This window comes from Heptranchias perlo, chromosome 34 (assembly GCF_035084215.1).
Source record: "Heptranchias perlo isolate sHepPer1 chromosome 34, sHepPer1.hap1, whole genome shotgun sequence".
NCBI lineage: Eukaryota > Metazoa > Chordata > Chondrichthyes > Hexanchiformes > Hexanchidae > Heptranchias > Heptranchias perlo.
This window is the reverse complement of record NC_090358.1, coordinates 15,818,130-15,837,737: the sequence shown is the minus strand read 5'-3', so window position 1 is coordinate 15,837,737 and position 19,608 is coordinate 15,818,130. Positions and strand designations below refer to the sequence as shown.

The 19,608-nt window shown below is 41.6% G+C and overlaps 1 protein-coding gene across 2 annotated transcripts in view; it reads left to right on the top strand.

Annotated features, from left to right (window-relative positions):
* Positions 1–10,897, top strand: part of LOC137301841 (aquaporin-9-like) — a 61,913-nt gene extending 51,016 nt beyond the window's left edge. For both annotated transcript variants that reach the window (XM_067971507.1, XM_067971506.1), the window contains 2 exons: positions 5,801–6,018; positions 9,899–10,897. In XM_067971507.1, coding sequence (XP_067827608.1) covers positions 5,801–6,018; positions 9,899–10,091 — 411 coding nt within the window. In that variant the 3' untranslated portion in view covers positions 10,092–10,897. The remainder of the gene's footprint in view (positions 1–5,800; positions 6,019–9,898) is intronic.
* Positions 10,898–19,608: the final 8,711 nt, after the last annotated feature.

The following is a 19,608-nucleotide window of genomic DNA, read 5'->3' as shown; positions in this document are numbered from 1 at the left end:
TCATGATCTCCAAATACCTTGTCCAACAAAGATGTGGAGATGCTGGTGATGGACTGGGGTGGACAAATGGGGTGGACATTTGTCCAACAAACTAATAATCACTTTGGACGGAGTTCACTCGAACTATAGCTGCAAGAATGGCCACAATGCCTATTTATGACATTATTACTCTAATTCAGTACAGATTCATTGGGCGATCATATGTTCCTTATTGATATTAATATGCTTTAAAGTAATAATGACTATCATTTAACTTTCAAATATTTTACAATCCAAGTATCATTGTTTCATAATTGTTGGAAAACATTTTAATGTTCTCTTGAATAAAAGGCTTGTATTAATTTCTTTGTCCTGTGCCTTATTTTTTATTGACCAATTATGTTTTGTTTTTTTCACATTTCATAAAAGTTCTACATGAATCCCAACTTGTATGTAGTTATTGAAGAATTTCTGGAATCAACTGCCCCATATGGTCTCATTTTTACTCTTGGTCCTGCTTTCACTTAGTATTAATGTAGCATGTGGTTTGGATTGTACCATTTCACAAATATATACTTACGTGCCATAACTATAAATTTTCACAGCATTTTTCAAAAATCCTCTTTCCACGCTTCCTTAACCTCAGTCTCCTGGGGTTGATTTTCTCCTTCAGCGCTGGGGCGTAAGACCTTAGTGGAAAGAAAGCCCTAATCACAAAATCAGGCACAAGCTGTTCACAATGTTAATGGACAGAAGGTTGTGAGCAACTTATGGCCAATTTTACGATCAGGGCTTCCGACCCACCAAGCTCTTGGCTGAGATTATTTAGATCACCAAGCATCAAATCAGGGACCTTCCCCATCTGTCTGGCTTAGTACGATCCCAAGTGATGCATTTACCCACTAAACTTCAGAGGAGGTGACGCATGGGAGGTGAATTTCCTCAAGGTGATTTGCGCCAATGTTACGCCAATAAAAAAAAATGCGCTCACTGGTGGCCTGGAGAGGCAGTTACACAAGTGTTTTCTGGGTAAGCTCATTTGAATATCCATTGGAGTAGTCATTAGTGTAAATACAGTGTAAAATGGACATAATTGGCTGGAGTGTATGGAAACTGGAGTGCAGCCTTTAAAAAGACAGTTCAGCCTGCACACTTCAGCATCAGGACTGGGGGACCTCAAGGAAAGAAAGGAACAGTGCTTGATTCACTCACTTGACTCTCCGATAACTTCGCTGCATTTTTCATCAGTCTTTTCATCATACTTTTCAAGAACTAAGTCGACATCAGGAGCACTTGCATGAAGCAGACAAGGTAACAGGGCACCAAGCAAGAGGAGAAGAACACTGAACTTTACCAATTCACATCTCTAAGTCCTCCTCGAGGAAACTGAAGTCAGGAGGGACAGACTCCTGAGTGTGTGTGCCAGCAAGCCAACTCGAAATATCAATCATGCCACCTGGAGAGAGGTGGCACTGGCAATGATTGCCAACTCCCTCACTCCCAGGACCACACAGCACTGCTGCAAGAAGTTCAACAACCTCACCAGGGCAGACACGGTAACACACTGGACATTCCTCCTTTTCTTCCTTGCTCACCCTGGGCACCAGCACACTCTTCGCCCTCTTAAAGCAACACGTGCCTAACTATTCCTTCACAATGCACTCTGGTTAAGGTATCTTGTCCACCCTGCTTCCCTAACAGCAATTATTTACTTGCACAACTCTAAAACCCCTTTATCTACTTTAGCAGATTGATATCCCCATATCTCTTACTTCAGCTCTTCCACACCTCTTGGCACATACTTTTCAACTGCTAGTCTTCCCCTCATTTACTATATCTTATTGCAGGAGAAAATGGCTCCCAATGCCCAACAGAGGCAGGCCATCAGAGGGGACATCCCCACCCTTCATCCTCTCATACCCTAGAGGAGAAGGCAATGGAGCTCTTGCCGTGGGAGATGGCAAAGTCGATGGCATACTGCCGGTGCTAGGTTAGTGACTGAACACGTAAACTGTCACGCTGGCATTCTTAAATTCTGCCCTAGTTTTCCGCAAATCCATCACAGCAATTGGAGGGGGGGGCAAAGGATGGTGAAAGGGTGGCACATGCTTCCTCACACCCTGGCACTAGCTCAGGTGCTTTCATTCAGTTAGATAGTATTAGTGAGAAAGTGGCACCGGGTGATTCACAGAGCACGAGAGAGCCGGAGGACTGGGCAATGAAGTGCCACCTTCCCCGCAGAGGATGAGGTGAAGGCTGCCTATGACTTCAGAGTTGTGGGACCCAGAACTCATGGGTACTCACCTGAAAAGAAGGGTGTTCAAGGAACATCGTACCTACATGCAGGCACTGAGGTCAATCTCTGAGGATGTGTGGCAACTGACAAGTATGGCTCTAAAGTCTACAGCTCTCCTTTGCAGCAACATCTCAAAATCTTTGTCTTCATAATGAGTGTGAGGCAACTTCAAAGGAATCTGCAGCAGGTCCTCTGCTAAGAAATGACCAGGGACCTCTCGGTGCCTCCACCTCCACAATAGCACAGACTACAACTCTGGTGGCAATCGGAGAGAGAATAGAGAACTGCCTGCATAGCGGCTTCCAGATCATGTGACTTGTCTCTCAGGATCTGATAGCTGTCATAAGACCAGCTATTCCACTGATCAGTTTGGCCACATTTCCAAAGCATAGAGGAATGCTAATGGCTAGAGCCCACTTGCCTGATTCTGCTGTCTCTCAGGACAGCAGCAAGTGCCTCCAGCCTTCCTCCTCAAAGGACCATGCTGGTGCAATGTGGAAGACGATACCTGGCAGCCCCAGAGCCAGCTCCAGAGATGCAGCCAGCAGAGGCTTCCTGCCAGGAGAGATAAGGATCATCTTAGTCCCATTACCCTTTTGTAGAGCATGACGAACCAACCACCCCCTGTGATCCTGGCCCTCAGTTTGTGCCTAGAAGAAGCACTAGAATAGGGGAAAGAAAGATACATGTAGGTACCCAGGGAAAGCATGGTGTAAAGAAAGAGTAGGTTGGGTTGTATACAATTATTGTATTAAACTAGAATGTGTATTTACTGGTCACTCTGCTATTCATGTACGTTAGAGTCTTGCAGGAAAGGGTGCATTTCTTTGGGGCTGACTTATTCATTCAGGTGATGACTATTGGCACGCTCATGTACAGGCAAAGAGGACTGATGTGTTGTTATGTTATAGGATGGGTAGTCAATCGAGGGAATGTCCCTTTATTGGAAAGTTGGAAAGAAGGATGAAAAGCAGTGGTGTCAAAGATAGACTCCTTGCAGTAGTCACTCAGGAGTTCTCTGAGTGCAGGTCATTATGATGGTCTCCGGCATGTAGTTCTGGCTCCAACAGAGCCAAGTCCTCCTCACCAGCAATGTCAAATTCCAGCTCTTCTCGAAAGGTGAAGTTGTGAAGGGCACAGCAGGATATAACTGTTCATGATACATAATCTGGAGATATTGCAGAGCCCTTCCTGACCAGTTGAGGCAGTGAGAGAATGCTTTTCAGACCAAATGGTTCGCTTATTGATGTGCCTCATTATTGTGCTCCCCTGCTGCTATTGGGGTCACTTTCAGTGAGGTAATTTTCCATGGGAGCAGAGGCTAGGATTTGTCCCCCAGAAGCCATCTATTGATGTGATTTTCTTCCCTGAAGAGGTCGGGAAGGGCCAAATTGCGAAGGATGAAGGTATCCTGTCAACTTCCAGCATATTGGGGATTGACATGTAGGTTCCTTTGCATGTTGTCACTCACAATCTGTACTTTGAGAGAGTGGAAGCCCTTCCTGTTGAGGTAGTTGAAGGGGTATTCTGTGGGAGCCCACAAAACAATGTGAATGCCATAGATTGCATCCTTGGAGAAGTCAGCAACCCCATAAAAGTGGATGACCCTACATTCCTGACATCTTGCAGTGACGTCAAAGGTGATGAGTTTGCCAGCTCTCCTGTAAAGGGCATCAGTGACCTGATGAATGCATGCCCGTACTGTAGAGACTATCCATGGCTGCATGAAATGAGATTGTACCATAAAAGATGAATGCAGTGGTTACACTCATAGACACAGAGAGCAGTGCGGGTAGATATGCTGCAGGTCATCATGCGGTACGTGACCGAACTGCCCTATTGCCTCTTTGGTGAAGCTCAATCTTATACACGCCTCCTTAGTAAGGTTCTCATATGACCTGTGCTCCCTGTATTTTCTACGGGAGAGGTAAGATTTGGTGGGCTGCAACCTCCTTGAATGTTGCCAGACTCTACTCCATCCTGCCCTTTACTTCCTCCTCCTCCTCCTCCATGGTAATGGCATAGCAGAGTATGCCCATACTCCTAAGAAGCCCCAATTTACAAACTATCAAACATTTCTGATCGCCCTGCAGTGCTCCCTTTAACAACTGCAGGTTCGGCTGCTCACTGGCAATGGATGGAGCATGCGTGGCACACACTTCGCCCATTGGTAGTTCATAAGCGTAGCAGGATCCTATGAAATTCATAGGACCCCAATTTGCATAGGTTAATGAAGCGTTTGCCTGTTACCAGCGTGGGCCTTGGCCGCCCATTTCAAGGCCCCCATCAACATGGCGGCGGCCAGCGCAGCAGTGGGAATGGTAGAGTACATGCTGCGGTCCAATTTCATTGCACTACTCCCCCGTTCCTGCGCAATGGTGAAGACAAGAGTTGACCCCAGAGTGTCTGCACTGGGCTGCTGTTGCACATCTCCTGCAGTTTCCAGCTTTATGTAAACTGTTGCCATTTGTGTTATTAAAAATGACCCTGATTGCACATTATCCCAGCAACCAGGTGAAGCGTTTCTGAGCCGGAAGCCTGAGAGCTGGCCAACTACCCTCTTGGACACAGCAGAGCCTAAAGAGACGTGTGTAGGGAGATAACGAAGAACATTCAACTATTCATTGAAAAAGTTACGTTCTCTCATTTGCCAACAAACCAGGACCTGTGCAACAAGAAGAATTGAGAAACACACCAACACAAGGAAAAGCTAAACTAAGAGAATAACTGGTCAATGAAACTCCACAACACAAAAGCCAAGCACTTAAAAACTGTGCGAATGAAAATATCACTACCAAGGGCAGATGCTGTCACTTGTGTCATGTCTAGTCTGAGATACAGGGGGTAATTTTAATCTAACCCGCTAGTTGGGAAACAGGTGGGCTCGAGTCAGCCACCTGTCAATGAAGAGTAAAATTGGTCTGTGTGTAAAACGGGTGGTCCACAGGTTAGGTTCAAATAACCCCCACAATGTCTTATTTTCAGTTAGTTATAAGTCTGATGTTGTCACATGATCAGGGTGCATCTAGCACTTAAGTAAAGTATATATTAACAATTAATTCTAATACACAAACGTGTTATAAAAATGGATGCAGTGGACTCATAAAATAATTTAACCCGTGATGCAAAAATTTCTGTAACCCATCTTTTTCTTTGGGCTCGAGCTTCACTCTTCCTGATATCGCTCCCCAATTATTTCCCAAAACCAGTTCTGTGCTCTTCCATCTGTCAGACAAAGGAAATCTTCATATTTCTCAGGGATACAATTGCAAAATGGGCACCATATCAATGTTCACTGTGACCTGTATTGTCAATTCAGTTACATCTCCTCAAAGTAAGGGACTGAGACATCTTGCATCATGCTTTAAAATTGTTTGGGAAAAAAACAGGAAATTAAATCTGTAAAATATATAATTTTTTTCTGTAAATTGTTGTCTTGATGGAAAAAAAGTGAAAATGTAAATGACATTATGTAACTGACAAACGTCAATGTAATTGATGAAACTTGTTTACTGCTTTATACAGATTGTGGGCACTGCTGCACTACTCTTCTCTATTCTGGCCATTTTGGACTCTAAGAATGATTGTGTACCCAAAGGTTTGGAGCCAGTGGTGATTGGTCTTATCATCATGGTCATCGGTCTTTCAATGGGCTTTAACTGTGGTGGTACTATAAACCCAGCTCGGGACCTTGGACCCCGGCTCTTTACAGCTGTGGCTGGATGGGGATTTGAGGTTTTCAGGTATGTGATGATGGACAATTTAAGCACATTAGTAACCCTTCATAATATGCTCCATACTGCAAACCACCCATGAGCAACACTATGATTTCATCCACTAGTAATATTTTAAAATCAGTGAGCACTGGTCTCCCAATCTATAGTTGTGCGTCTGAATCTTAACGTCAGGGGAATATATCCTCTGTGTTCTAGATGCAGCAAAATCATACACCTGTTCTTTATAAATAGGAGTACAGTTTTGCTACAGCTGGTATACTGAGGAAATCTTTCCCCTCGGACTACAGTTTAAGCTCATTTACCCTGTGCATGAGTTTTGGCGATTTTTGTAGGTTGTCACTGCAGTTTGGACCTCCTGCTGGCTGACGACTATATGCCATTAACTACGTTGAGTATTATACCATTGTCCAGCTCAAAGAGCAAAGGGTGGCAGTGAGAGGAATCACTGGACCACTGGGGACTAATGTGGGGGGAAGAGAAATGAGGGAACCAACAAACAGCAAAACACTATGCAAGCTTCACTTAAAGGAACTGTATACCATGGTATCACTTCTAGTCTTTCCCTAAAATTAATGAAGAGCAGAGTATGCCTCCAGGATACAAATGGAACAGTCTTCTCCCTATAAGCTATATGTAATTTCCCCTACACTACACTTCTCTTTCTCCTCTTCCACAATATATCAATTCTGCAGCTAACAATGTTCTACATTTAGAAACAAAAAAAACCCTTCCTGATTTAATTAGAACCCTGGCAAGCGATCTGAGATTTCAGCATTTGCCTTAGCTTTAGTCGGGGAGCTGCAACTAGAGCTCTATGCTTTGATTCTACTTCCACAGCAGTTCACTGCACAGAACCAGATCTGATAAGTTACTGGCTCAGATCAATCATGCTTCCTGACCCAGAAGAGTTTAGTAAATTTTCCTCCAACTCCAAGAAGTCCCCTCTCATGGCTCAGAACGACCCCTAGGGGATATATTTTTCTCTGTTTGCTAATTTTAGTGAAAAGGTAAGCATGAGTATAAAACAGAGAACTCCAGCTTTATACATGCCTAGTTTTTCCCTAAAATTAGTGAATTGAGGAAAATACAAGTGGTACAGCCCTCTCCCTATAAGCTTCAGAGTCCAACTGTGCAAGTTCCCTTACACCAAACTTCCCTTTGCCCTCTTCCTTCAGCTGTGTTACTGTCCCTAGCCCTCCAAGTCAGAATTCTAGTATAGACTGAATGGAAAATGTGATATCTTATTAATCACCTTCGAATCAAAATAAATTCCCAATTTTTCATAATGCTGACCATAGGAGGGATGGGGACAAATAATGAATTATACATTTAATACCGAGGAAACTTCTGATTGAGGGATACCATATGGTGCCATCTGGCTATGTTGGCATAGGGAGACTGGTGATAGTCTACCTTCCAAAATCTAATGCAAGTGATGATATCTTGAGCTGCTTTGTAGCTACAACTGACATAAGCTCAGCTCCTCAGGCTTGTTTAACCTGGCAGCACACACATATATTATATCTATCCTTCGGTACCTGATGTGCTGGTAGATAAATAGAGTGTGTGCATGCCAGGTTATACTCATTGCATAATAGAATGATGTACTGTGACTGTGCAAGCACAGTGGTGTCCTGAGTTTCAGAGGAATACGGAGCGCTCATTTGTGTTCAGACCACACAATCTAGCATTGCAAATGACGTCTGTTCTTTAATACATCTCAGGCCCATTGCCCAGATTAGTATGACAAGGACATTAGAGTCAACTGATAGTGAACTGCCATGGTACGTTCATCAATGCAAATTTGTAATTTTACCAGAAAATATGGTGTTTTTATTAAAAAGAAACATAATTTAATAACTATTGGTCTTGAAAACTCACTGCTGAATGAAGCACTACTGTACTTCAGAGCAGTACTGAGGGAGTGCTGCACTGTTAAAGGTGCCGTCCTTCGGATGAGTTGTTAAATCGAGGCCTCCTCTGCTTTCTCGGGTGGATGTAAAAGATCCCATGGCACTATTCGGAAGAAGGGCAGCGGGAGTTCTCCCCGGTGATCTGGCCAATATTTAACCCTCAACCAACATAATTAAAAAACAGATTATCTGGTCATTATCACATTGCTGTTTGAGGGACCTTGCTGGGCACAAATTGGTTGCCACGTTTCCTACATAATAACAGTAACTACACATCAAAAGTACTTCATTGGCTGTAAAGCGCTGAGGTCATGAAAGGCGCTATATAAATGCAAGTCTTTTTTTTATAATAGTGGTACTGTATGGAATAGTGGAAGGATTGTAATAGATTACATAGGTATCACTACTGATGATCAGCAAACTGTACAGAATTATAAAACATGCGATGTATAAAATTTTCCTGCACTCTATTGCTGGCTATTTTCTGCTGCACCTCCAGTAACAATATTGCAGAGGAGCAGAATTCCTTTTGGTGACTATTCTTTGGTTTGATACCAAGAGGTAAGTTTTCCTCTTTCGTGCTGGGGCATTAGGGGCAGAAGTCCTTACTGCAAAACCCGCATAAACTGCTCACGATTTTCCATCCAAAATGGACAGAAGATCATGTGCTCGGTTTTTGCAATAAGGGCAACTGTGGTACTGAACCCTTACACCCTCGACCCAAAGATACAAAATCTACCCCTGAAGACTGAAGCACTGCTGAAAACAGTAAGCAATCTGAACATCCATATAAAGAGTAATATGGGGGCAGTAAGATTGCTAAACAGATATTTGTTGATAGAGGGTCCTGCTGGAAATTATAGTTATAGATCTCACCAACACAACAAAATAACATATGAGGAACAAAGCCACTAGTGGGTTGTGTCGTTGTGTTCATGAGCTGCACAGATTTGCACAGAGTGGGATCCCACTGTGCTTCCTGTATATGCCATGTTTCTAGCGGGTTTGATGAGGTACTTTAATACTGAGAACGCTACTGTGCAGATGAATGGGGGACGTCATGTGATGCCATTTGGTTACGCTGGGTTAAACAAACATGTACAGTTTGCAATCTGACGTTTGTAGAGTGTTGTAAATCCTGTTCTGGAAAATATATTTTTTTCTGTTCACTAATTTTAGCGGAAAAAGTAGAAAAGTATAAAGTTGATGTTCTCCGTTTCATATTTTGGTGAATTGGTGAAATGAGGAAATTCCAGCCTGTGGAGGCTGCTCTGAGGCACGAAGAAGTGGGGTTGGAATCCAAGTTTGTAAAGTTCCCTTGGGTCAGAGAGGGAGGTTGATCTGGATCAGGAACATAGGTTTGTCTGGACCGCTCAGAGAGACTGTTTGGCATAAGAGAGTTCAGGGTGAGAAAGTGAGATTGTTTTGTGCTGGGAAGAAAGACTTGACAAGGCTGGAGAAAGAGACTTGTGAGACAACAGAAATAACGGAATATTTTTTAGATATAAAATTGAACACTAGTTGTATGTGGTGAGCTTGGAACTTTGAAATTATACAGAGACTGTCAGTCATTAGTTTCCAATGAGACTCTCCAGGGTTTTATATTTGAGCTGTGAGCAGTTCTGTAAAAATACTGGGGGAAGAATTCCACTGTGTTTGGTGTAGGAAAAGAGCAAATGTGTTCTTTATAAATGTGTATCAAACAGGTCCAGAGATCAGGAGATATAAAATTATAGATACCAAGAAAAGAGCCAGTGGTGTAACCTAATACTGGGGATTTGCATAACATTTATAAACCACTCAAAGTCCACCCCTCCGAATATCTCTGAACCCAAAACACTCTGAATAGCTGAGTGAATACAGCATACACAAACAGTCAGATTCTAACAGGCCAGGACATTAGTCTGGTATTGCAATAACTATGAGTGAATCAATCTGCCAACATTTCTAATATTTACCTGTTGTCCACACAGTGCGGGCGATGGCTGGTGGTGGGTTCCTGTCATCGCGCCAATGATTGGAGGAGTTCTTGGGACTTCTGTTTATGTTCTGATAATTGAGCTGCACCACAAAGAGCCAATCCCGGAGGAGAGCCACTGTTCGACAGAACAGCAAATTGAAGGGAAAGCAAAATATGAAATGATTTCAGTACAGTGCAACAAATAACACTGAACATCGAGTGAAGAGGCATCTACTAGGATTGGGATCTGGGTCTGTGAAGAGAATATTAATTAATTTCAAAAAGAGTTTTATTATTCACCTGACAAATGAGTTATGGGAATATGGTTATAATTTTATTGATATGCGACAGAGTCATCAATCACATAAACTATTTTACAACCAATCTAACATTATATAGTTATACCTTGAGAGGCTGTTTGGCACCCAAATAGAGAAGAAACAGAATTGAGACCAGTGCAATATCCAATTTCTTTTACAACCTGGCAACTCATGAGTAACAAAGTCATGAATAAGTTACTTAGAGAATACTTGACGGGAGCAGGACTACATAACTCACAAGCACCATAGATGTAAATGAGTTACATCAGCTGCTTTGCAAGTGGTTACTGTACCTTATACCATCTTGTCCTGCTGTATATTTTGCTTATATTACACATATACATTTATTTATATATTGGGGCATACAACTTCCATTCACAATGGTGATTAACACTGTTCTGGAAGCCACACCCACTGTACAAAAGTGTGGCACACCAACTAGGCTACTGATAGTTATGAAATAAAAGGTACTTTCAAGTTATACCTTACATTAGAAAGACGAATTTACATTTATCATAAGTGTTAATGGTGTCTTTTATCAGTTTATGCAAATCTCATCCAAAATATATATATTTGCGTTTGCTATTTTTACTTCCACAGGCCCATACTAAAGTGTTTCTTTATGTGTTGCTTCACAGAATAACTAAAATATATACTTGAATAAATTTTATATCAATAAAGTTAAAATTATTGCAACCTTACATCTGCTTATGTAATTAAGTTATTGTAGCTCAGTACAATGCTGTGTTATTGTTAATACCTATTTTACAAATCAGCAGTGTAGTATGGAAGATCCAAACTGTGTCCTTGCCAAGACATTGTTATACTCTTCTCTATCACATCTTTTCCTGCTTACAACAGAATGTCAGCTTTACGTATAAATGGATGACTTGCTTGCAAATAATTGGACATTTAAGAATGAATGTGAACTGCAGATGCCGGCTGCTGCACTTATAAGCAATTCTGATAAAACCAGCACCACATATACAGATTACCCGTTCATTCATTACATTGCTCTTTGTAGAACCTTGTAATGCACAAAATGGCTGAGCATTTGCCCACTTAATAGAGACAGAGTCATCCTGAGAGACATGATAGGTGCTAGGGACATCATTCCAACTTCACACTCCTTGTGGGGAAATTCGGCCTATATTGTAAAGATTTTTCTACTATTATTTAAATAGTTGGAAATATATATGCAGGCTGGATCTCAGTTTAACATTTCATTCCAAAGACAACATCTCCGATAATACAGCACTCCCTCAGCACTGCACTGAAGTATCAGCCTAGATTATGTGCTCAAGTCCACAGTGGAGCTTGTACCCACAACCTTCTGACTCCGAGCTCAGAGTGCTACCAACTGAGCCAAGTTGACACTTTTATATCTGTCCCTGTACACTGGCTTTGGGAACGTTTACTTTTACAGTACTAATTCAAAATGAATCAGTGATTCAAAACTGTCAAACATTGTTAAATTTTTTTGCTGCTCTTTACTGAATCTGCCTAGAATAATTATGTACTAAGATTCTTTTCCTGAAAACTTTAGTACTGCCAAATTCTGCTGGCAGTTTGTTTACTATTTTGTTGCCCTGGTAACCTGACACTGGCATAGCTCCACCTATGAACACTTATGCAGCCAACAGATCTCTGTTTATCTATCCTGCACAATTGTATTAGCTGTAGCCTAGTAACCAGCTGAATCAGTTGAGTTAGTTACAGTTATACAAAAGTGTGCTTACTTTTTATCTCAACATATTGGTTAAGTTCCATGCATTTCAGTCTAACTTGTTTTGGTTGTGTTACCGTTTATTATACTGACACTGTAGTGAGATATTTGCACAATATAACCATTAGCTTAAAGTCAGACACCAGGACCTTGCGAGGAAGAGGACAGAACACGGCAAGTTTAATGTCAACCATTCGACTGCACTTCAATATCTGGATGGTCCAAATGGGAATTGAAGTCATAAGAGTGCTTTAGAGTCGATTGTGATTCTCGGGCAACACACAAAGGAGCTCAGATCACATCAAAACTCCAAGCAGGTGAGAGGCAGTCGTAGTAGTAGTTCATAGTATGTTACAGCACAAAAGGAGGCCATTTGGCCCATTGTGCCCACTTTGAAAGAGCTATCCAATTAATCCCACTCCCTGCTCTTTCCCCATAGCGCTGTAAATTTTTTCCCGTCAAGTATTTATTCAATTTCCTTTTGAAAGTTATTATTGAATCTGCTTCCACCACCCTTTCAGGCAGTGCATTCCAGATCATAACAACCCTCTGCTTAAAAAATGTTTCCTCATGTTGCCTCTGGTTCTTTTGCCAATCACCTTGAATCTGTTTCCTCTGGTTACCGACTCTTCTGCCGCTGGAACGAGTTGCTCCTTATTTACTCCATCAAAACCGTTAATGATTTTGAACACCTCTATGAAATCTCCTCTCAACCTTCTCTGTCCTAAGGAGAACAACCCCAGCTTCTCCAGCCTCTCCACATAACTGACGTCCCTCATCCCCAGCACCATTCTAGTAAACCTCTTCTGCACCCATCCTAAAGTGTGGTGCCCAGAATTGGACACCCCCAGGTCTCTCTGTTCCTGTACCCCCTTTGAAATTGCACCATTTAGTTTATATTGCATCTCCTCATTCTTCCTACCAAAATTCATCACTTCACACTTATCTGTGTTAAATTTCATCTGCCTTGTGTCTGCCCATTTTACCAGTCTGTCTATGTCCTCATGAGGCTTGTTACTATCTTCCACATTGTTTACTACATTCCCGAGTTTTGTGTCATCTGCAAACTTTGAAATTATTCCCCATATACCCAAGTCCAGCCCGTTAATTTATATCAAAAAGAGCAATGGTCCTAATACCAACCCCAGGGGAACACCACTGTATACTTCCCTCCAGTCTGAGAAACAACTGTTCACAACTATTCTCTGCTTTCTGTCATTAGCCAGTTTTGTATCCACGCTGCCACTGTCCCTTTAATCTCATGGGCTTTAATTTCGCTTGCAAGTCTATTATGTGGTATTTTATCAAATCACTTTTGAAAGTCCATATACACAACATCAACTGCACTATCCTCATCCATCCTCGCCATTACTTTATTAAAGAACTCAATCAATTTAGTCAAACACGATTTCATTTATTAGCCCATAATTTTCCAAGTGCCAATTAATTTTTTCCCAGTTTATTGTCTCTAAAAGTTTCCCTACCACCGATGTTAGGCAGACTGGTCTATGATTGCCGGGTTTATCCCTCTCCCCTTTTTTGAACAGGGGTGTAACATTTGCAATCCTCCAGTCCTCTGGCACTGCCCCCATATCTAAGGAGGATTGGGAGATTGTGGCCAGAACCTCTGCAATTTCCACCGTTACTTCCCTCAGTAACCTAAGATGCATCCCATCTGGACCGGGTGATTTTTCTACTTTGAGTACTGCCAATTTGTTAAGTACCTCCTCTTTATCTATTTTTATCCTATCCAATATCACTCCTACCTCCTCCTTTACTGCTACATTGTCAGCATCCTCTTCCCTAGTGAAGACCGATGGAAAGTAGTCATTTTGTACTTCAGCCATATCTTCTGCCTCCACAAGAAGATCCCCTTTTTTGTCCCTAATTGGCCTAATCCTTCCTTTTACTATTTATATATTTATAAAAGACTTTTGGGTTCCCTTTTATGTTAGTTGCTAATGTATTCTCATACTCTCTCTTTGTCTCTCTTATTCCCTTTTTAAGATCTCCTCTGTACTTTCCGTATTTAGCTTGGTTCCCAGTTGTATTATGAATCTTGTCATAAGCCTCCTTTTCCTGTTTGATTTTAATCTCTATATCTTTAGTCATCCAGGGAGCTCTAGTTTTGGATGCCCTTCCTTTCCCTCTTGTGGGAATGTGTCTACTCTGTACCCAAACCAACTCCTCTTTGAAGTTCTCCCATTGTTCAATTGCTGTTTTGCCTGCCAATTTACGATTCCAATTCACCAAGGCAAGATCCCCTTTTAACTCACTGAAATTAGCCCTCCTCCAGATAAGTATTTTTACGCTTGTTTGTTCCTTGTCCTTTTCCATAACTATTCTAAACCTAGTGATGTTATGATCACTGTTCCCCAAATGCTCCCCCACTGAAACATGCTCCACTCGCCCCACTTCATTCCCCAGAACTAGATCCAGCACTGCTTCCTTCCTCATTGGGCTGGAAACACAATGATCAAGAAAGTTCTCTTGTACACATTTCAGGAATTCCTCCCCCTCTTTGCCCTTTACACTGTTACAGTCCTCGTCTATATTGGGATAATTGAAGTCTCCCATCATCACTGCTCTATAGTTCTTGCATCTTTCTTCAATTTGCCTGAAAATTTGCTCCTCTATCTCCTTCCCATTATTTGATGGTCTATAGTGCACACCCAGTAGCGTAATAGCTCCTCTATTGTTCTTTAAATCTAACCAAATAGATTCTGTCTTTGACCCAACTACATCATCCCTTTCCAGTGCTATAATAGTTTCTTTGATCAATCCTACCCCCACTGCCCCGGCCCCACTTTCTTTCCTTCCCTACCTTTCCTGAATACCTTGTAGCCAGGAATATTAAGTACCCAATCCTCCCCTTCTTTGAGCCAGGCCTCTGTTATTGCCAATATATCATAGTCCCATGTGGCTGCAGCTCACCAACCCTATTTACCATGCTACATGCATTTGCACACATGCAGTACAAATTCATCATAGACCCGCATTTGCTCCCTGTTTGATCCCTCCTATTACTGAACTATTCTTTACTCTAGTGCTATTTGTCTCTCCCAGGCCCCTGTGCACCTTGTTTCTCCTCTCTAATGTTTCATTCTGGTGCCCATCCCTCTGCCAAATTAGTTTAAACCCTCCCCCACTGCACTAGTTAACCTCCCGGCAAGGACATTGGCCGCAGCTCTGCTGAGAAGCAACCCATCCAGCTTGTACAGGTCCCTCCTGCCCCAGAACTGGTCCCAATACCCCAGGAATCTGAAGCCCTCCCTCCTGCACCATTTCTCCAGCCACGCATTAACCAGTCTTATCCTACTATTCCTATACTCATTAATGTGGAGATGCCGGTGATGGACTGGGGTGGACAAATGTAAGGAGTCGCACAACACCAGGCTATAGTCCAACAGCTTTATTTGAAATCACAAGCTTTCGGAGCTTTGCTCCTTCGTCACCTGACGAAGGAGCAAAGCTCCGAAAGCTTGTGATTTCAAATAAAGCTGTTGGACTATAACCTGGTGTTGTGCGACTCCTTACATTTATACTCATTAACACGTGGCACTGGGAGTAATCCAGAGATTACTACCTTTGAGGTCCTGTTTTATAACTTCCTCCCCAACTCCTGAAACTCTGACTGCAGGACCTCAACTCTTTTACTTCCTATGTCACTTTGTGTATGCTGGCCACTAACTTCTATTATCTATTCTACTGCATCATTAATACATAGCCCAGTGGTCCTGTTATAAGAGTGAAAAAACCTGACTATAATGGGCAACTTTGGGACTGGCTTCACATGGTCTTTGTCGTCAGGTTAACATGGTTTCACTACAGAAAATCTTTCCAGGAAGATCACACATTAAAAAGTCTAAATACTCAAACCATGGCTATAATTTTCATAGTTTACAGGTTTCCTTTTTTTTTGTTAGGATGTCAAAAAAACCATGGGGTACAATCACCGCTGCCCCTTTCCCCCTTGGTCACCAGAGAATGACAGATTATCAGATTCAGCAAACAGTGGAGAGGCTGCACAGCAGCAGAGGAATTAGAGCACCGCCCTGTGGCTGCCAGCAGCACAACAGGCTGATCAAAACAGAATCAGCGCAAAAGCACAAGACGCTTAGCCCAGAAAGGCTGGAGCAACTGCTAAAGCGACTGAGCTACAAGGCAGCAGAGAAAGCCAGCGACCAACGTCGGGTTCCACAGGGGAAACTCAGAGACATGGGCATTGTCAATTCATACGCATGGAAGGGATGGAACTAGAACACGGTTTGCACAGAGACGGATCACTCATGAATTGCTATCGAACGAACATCTCCTGGGATCAGATGCAAATATTCTGTAGAGTGAAAAAGAAGCAAAATGTACAATCCCAATAAAATAATAAAACCTATTGATATTCTGTACGTGTAATAATAAATATAAAACTAAAAAATAAAGCGTTTGGATGTGACTTTAGTATTCAGTCCTTGTTGTCATTGCCTAAGTGAAATGTCAACCTGTTACAACAATATCTGATGTGTCTTTAGGTCGGTTTTCCCATCAAGCTATTTATCTTCCTGAGATACTCTCCACCATTACTGGCTAATCAGAATATTGGTTTGAATCAAATATTTAATTTGGAATTCCACGGCTCTAGAAGGACAAAATCCCAATAATGAATTTTAAAGTCTTCTTCAGTCCTCAGTTGGTGTACAAAAAATTAATGAAAACATATCTCCTCATTCATCATTATCCTTACTAATCATTTCAATAGCATAGGCCTGGAAATTACTCTGAGTGATATCATTGCATAAACACTTGACACACTAGTAGCAAGTTCCTCTCTGCTATTTTAATTGAGGCATTAACCCATCTGAAATAAATGGGTTAATGCCTCTATTGGAAGTGCTCCAAAGACAGGAGGGCAGCCAAAACTCTGTAAAGATCAAAGCTTGGAACCTTTGTGAGATTCTCAGCTCCTGGTACATAGACAGCCAGGTTCTGAGCCACCCTGACATAGAATGTTTCAAACAACCTGAACAACTCATCGCTTCCTTATCATTCCCTTTTGATTCATCAACCTCGCCTAACTCCCTATATAGTACATATAGGCCTAAATTTAAAACTTTACATAATGCTCATAACTGTAGTTATAAAGAATTGAAAACAGAACTGAAAGGTGTTTGAAAGCAGTGTCTAGAAAGAGAGAATGTAATGAATTTGATGAATTAACTGCAATCTTTCTTTCACCTAGCGGAAACCAAGTGGGAGGACAGTTAAAATGAGGGCAGTCACTTACCCACTATGATCCCGCTAGCTCTCCGCCATGTCGTGATATTAACCTGCTCTTTTGAGAAGCGGGGTCCTTCTTTAAATATGTAGATCAGGTCCTGATGATGACATCAGGACCCGACTGCAATATTAGTTGGAGGCCTAAGCAGGGGAACAGTGATGCCTTCCTCATCACTCTCGACCTGGGCTGGAAGAGCAGGTAAATTTAAATAATTTAATTTTATATTTCCTTGTGGGCCAGGAGGAACATGGAGCTTCTGCTGCCAGGATTATTTATTGGGAGTTCAGGTATTTGCCTCCCCATGAGTTTCCATTGAGAATCATGAGGTGTTCCCCCAAATGATATGTGTTTCCAGTGGGTGAGTTTCCCCACCCAGAGTGTAATTTCATATAAGTACCCCTCCACTATATCACTTTTGATTATATATTTGTAGAACTTTGGCCATATTATCCTTATAGGTGCATCTAAGAAATTCTCCAATATCATTGTGTGTTTGTATATTTAGGGACAGAAAAGCTCAAGGGGAATGAATTTGCAATTCGACATATGCTTCCAGTCAGATAAATAATTACAGAACAGCTGCCTGTTACTACTTTCAAGCACTCAAGCATTTGAGGATGTAGATAAGACCCATTTCGAAGAGTACATTTCTTGTTGATCTTTACTTTTTGTACATGTTAATTGTGATGCATCCTGTTTTAAGTCAGGATCTTTTTATATGAATTTGTAGCTTGTAACTAGGGCTAGTATTGTAATCATTTGAAACTGGGCTTCTGTTGGCAGTACTCTGAAGAGTATTCTTTTGTCTTGGTGTGCAGGGTGATGTGCGACACTATCAGGAGTATAGATACTAACTTCAAAGGGAAATGTTTATATTGTCACTTGCGGACAGACCCCTGTTTGGACAAAATGGTTTAATTGATTCCTCCGGCCATGGTGATTCCTCAACAATGTATGCGATCTTGCTACTTCAAGACTGAGCCATTAGTTGTAATTGCTATCCCATTGAGGGTATTCTACTAGGAAGGCAATAGTCTCAAAAATTAATCTGTGACATGAAAGGCTCCTTCTCCATAAAGGACTTGAGATAATTGTTCATCATGAGTTCACAGGCTGGTTAGCTCCATATTGGCGCAGTGGCTTAGAATTCTATGGTGCCCAGGACCCATGTTTAATGTCATCCAAACTCCAGTTACTCTGGGGGAAAGGCCTCTATGAATTCTGAGAGGTTTCATTATTTTGGTCACAGAAAACAGTTTAAAATATCAGATAAAGTTATGTTCTATATTGCTATTTTATGTACTAATTTATATTTTTTCTGAATTAAGTCTTACAATAAACACAATTTTTTTTAGTTTAGCCTGAAATTGTTCTTGTGATATTTTTCTGCCTGTCAGACATAATACTTCCAGTGCAACCCAATAGTAAAAGTTAGATTATTAAGGTTGAGGCATGCTACATTCCATTCACATTTTTGTTCGTAGACTGTGGCCTGACTATAGAAGCTACCTTTAGTGGCTGGCTCTGAATTGTAACTATAATATCTGACAGATCTTATCCAATTAATAAATGAATTGAGAATGTCAAATATTGAAAGTAGGTTTAAGGTAAGATTGAATTATCAGAAAGAAGTTAAGACTCATCTCCAACTTTAAATAATTTTTCTTACAATCTCAAAATAATCTCTCCCTTAATGTGCCCTTTTCTTAGAGTATAAGGACTTTTAAAAGCAAAGCTTGCCATCATCTAGCCACTACTTGATTTGCCTCACCTTCCCTCCTACTGTGTTCAGTTTTTTTTTTCTATCCTGCTCTATGGGCCTTTGCCCTTCACTTAGGTTTCTCAAATCATTCAGTTGTAGTGCGTGCCAATTTGGTCCTGCCATTTGTGTGCACCCATTCTGACGGTCACAAGGTCTCCCTCAATGAAGGAAGGCAGCAGTTTACATTCCTGCCTACAGTGATTCAAACACTGCTCTTCCATGCCAGTTGTATTTTTGAAATCCCAGTTGACCAGGTTATCTACAATTCTCCCCACGACCATCCTTGCACAATTCAAAGCACAGCAATTGTTCCTTGTCTGGGCAGCAACACTTTTGCCAATTGCACTCTCTAAACATTGGTCCAGTCCACATGCTGTGCCTTGGTATGATATTTGAGTGGTGTACTGCTCAGTGGGACTGTAATTACAAAGCTATTCCTTAAGTGAAAGAATCTGACAGTAGGTTCATGACTGAATCAGGGTGGTGACGGTCTTAATTGTTTTAAGTGTTTGCCATGGTGGCCCATTTCTTAGTGAATTACTGGTAGAGTAGAGATATTCATGGCTCTATGTTAAATTTTAGAACATGGTACTTCAGTAATCTAGTTCCACAAATGTTCTTGGAATCTCCTGGACTTAACATA